This window comes from Chanos chanos, chromosome 10 (assembly GCF_902362185.1).
Source record: "Chanos chanos chromosome 10, fChaCha1.1, whole genome shotgun sequence".
Lineage (NCBI taxonomy): Eukaryota > Metazoa > Chordata > Actinopteri > Gonorynchiformes > Chanidae > Chanos > Chanos chanos.
This window is the reverse complement of record NC_044504.1, coordinates 592,501-595,000: the sequence shown is the minus strand read 5'-3', so window position 1 is coordinate 595,000 and position 2,500 is coordinate 592,501. Positions and strand designations below refer to the sequence as shown.

The following is a 2,500-nucleotide window of genomic DNA, read 5'->3' as shown; positions in this document are numbered from 1 at the left end:
GCAGCCGCTTTCTCATCCAACACATCAGAGACACCCAAACACAGTATGAACTTTACCACAAACAGAGGAGTCCAGCTGAACAGGAAAATCATTACCCAAACACTGCTATGGGATTCCACAGTAAAATAATAGAGTGTGATTAATCAATAAGTTAAATAAACTTTAATAAATGTCAAACATCTTGCCATAAAAGCTAAAAACTGAAACTCTAAATGGATATGCGGATGCCTTAACAGTGGCGACAACACTTAGTGAGTCTTCAAACAGCCTAACGCCCATAACTAAACGTGTGAAGGTTTTCTCCACTGCCTTTTCTCCTCTATGATAATGAGAGAGCTTTTCAACAAAGACACCCACCCGGTGCTTCTCCGTACCAACAGGCCTGTAAAGATAAGTCTCTCTCTAATGGAAAGAGCTAAAGCAGGGGGACAATACACAGTCCCTTAGCCTTTAAATCTGCCTACCTAAAATCTGCACAAGCCCAAAACAGCCATTTACATGTAGCTGGGAAGAGAGAGAGAGAGAGAGAGTGAAGCAAATGATGTGGTTTGAGTGGAGACACAGATAAAAGACATATCTAATAATTAAGTATATTAACTTGAACATCCTTTCTGCAGCACCTCCAGCTGCTGGGAAAGCCAGCCACAACCCTCTACCTAATGATTAGCATGTAACCCAACACCTCTTTGGCAATACAAAGAGCCCGGAGTGGAGTTTACTCTGCTTTTATGAGCTCTAAATAGCATCTACTCATCCCAAGGGGATTAGAGAACCTTATCTGTGAAATATCCCAGCAGCCCACAATCAGCAGATAACAGAAAGGAGGAGAGAAGGAGAGAAAGAGGGAGGAAGAGCTTAGAGAAAATAAATACATACCCCTCTACAGATAACTCAGCCAAGAGATTTGGATTCACACACAGTAAAAGCAGAAATGTTTTCAATAGAGCATCAGCAGGACTCAGGGCCCATTCAAATGAACCTAAATCACCTGAGTGTTCACCGGCAAACGTTCACACAACTAAACAGCGACGTTTAACGTATGCCAGAGGAAAATTCACAGGTATACTTAACCACATTGCTACACTGACAGAATGTGATCTCTCTTTAACACTGTTGACCTCAGAGTGACCTCTGAAGTCATTGGCTGTGTAGCGTGTGACCTGTGAGGTCATTGGCAGTGTAGACTGCAAGCTGCGTTGTCATTGGCTCTGTAGAGTGTGATCTCTGAGATGATTGGCCATGTAGAGTGGAAAGTGCAGTGTGGGATGGTAGCTGGACTGACTGACCTGTGTAAAGTGTGATCTATGACATATGGGCTGTGTAGAGTCTGAGCTGTGAGATGACTGGCCATACAGCGTCTGAGCTATGAGATGATTGGCCATACAGCGTCTGAGCTATGAGATGATTGGCCATTGCTACACTGACTGACCTGTTTTGGTCAGGGGACTGGAGAAGAGCTGCTGGAGGAGTTTGTTCTCAGACGTTCTCAGGACGACCACAATGTCGGCAGGCAGAGTGTCCCTGTTCTTCTCCAGAAAACCATTGGCATTGTACAAGACCTGCACAAGACAATTATAAATACAAACATGAAAACAGAAGAGACATACTGAATTCCAACTCCATAACGCAGTAGATAATATGTGACAGTGACAGAGGTGACACGCAGAGAGGGATGGCACCTTTCCAGCATAATGCTGAATTCCAAAACACAGCTCGACACGCTTCGGTCTCCAGAAATACTTGTACCGCAGATTATCTTCAAATTTGTCTTCAGCAGGACAGGAGAGACAGGGAAACAGGAGAGACAGGGAGACAGGAGAAACAGGGAGACAGGAGAAACAGGGAAACAGGAGAGACAGGGAGAAAAGGAGAAACAGGGAAACAGGAGAGACAGGAGAGACAGGGAAACAGGAGAAACAGGGAAACAGGAGGGACAGGGAGACAGGAGAGACAGGGAAACAGGAAAGACAGGAGAGACAGGAGAGACAGGGAAACGGGAGAAACAGGGAAACAGGGAGACAGGAGGGACAGGGAGACAGGAGAAACAGGGAAACAGGAAAGACAGGAGAGACAGGAGAGACAGGGAAACAGGAGAAACAGGGAAACAGGAGAGACAGGATAGACAGGGAGACAGGATAGACAGGGAGACATGGAGATATCATTAGACTGTTTCAGTTCTAACATGAAAGACCATTTCTTATTTCTCCTCATTAATAATAAAACTGATCGCTGATATTTTGTCTTTTACATGTATTTCAGGGATTTTTCATATGAGTCTCCCTAATTTCAGTTACTGATATCTATTCAAGTTCCATCAGGAAGTTAAGAACATAAAGGTCACTGAGATGAATGTGAGACCCAGTGGAGCTGAAGGCTGGGTGTGTGTACCGACTAACGTCTGGTCTGTGGCCTGTGGGAAGCGGCTCTCCTCGTCCAGGAGAGAGAGCAGACCCATGGGCTTCTGCAGAAACATGTCTAGGATTGGTCTGTTATCCTCATA

At 44.9% G+C, this 2,500-nt stretch overlaps 1 protein-coding gene across 1 annotated transcript in view; it reads right to left on the bottom strand.

The window, feature by feature from the left end:
- myo3b (myosin IIIB) overlaps positions 1-2,500 on the bottom strand; it is a 71,763-nt gene that overhangs the window by 32,032 nt on the left and 37,231 nt on the right. The window contains exons 20-22 of the mRNA XM_030786511.1: positions 2,389-2,500; positions 1,680-1,768; positions 1,430-1,559 (exon numbers count right to left, since the gene is read on the bottom strand). The exon at positions 2,389-2,500 is cut by the window's right edge and continues 42 nt beyond it. Coding sequence (XP_030642371.1) covers positions 1,430-1,559; positions 1,680-1,768; positions 2,389-2,500 — 331 coding nt within the window. The remainder of the gene's footprint in view (positions 1-1,429; positions 1,560-1,679; positions 1,769-2,388) is intronic.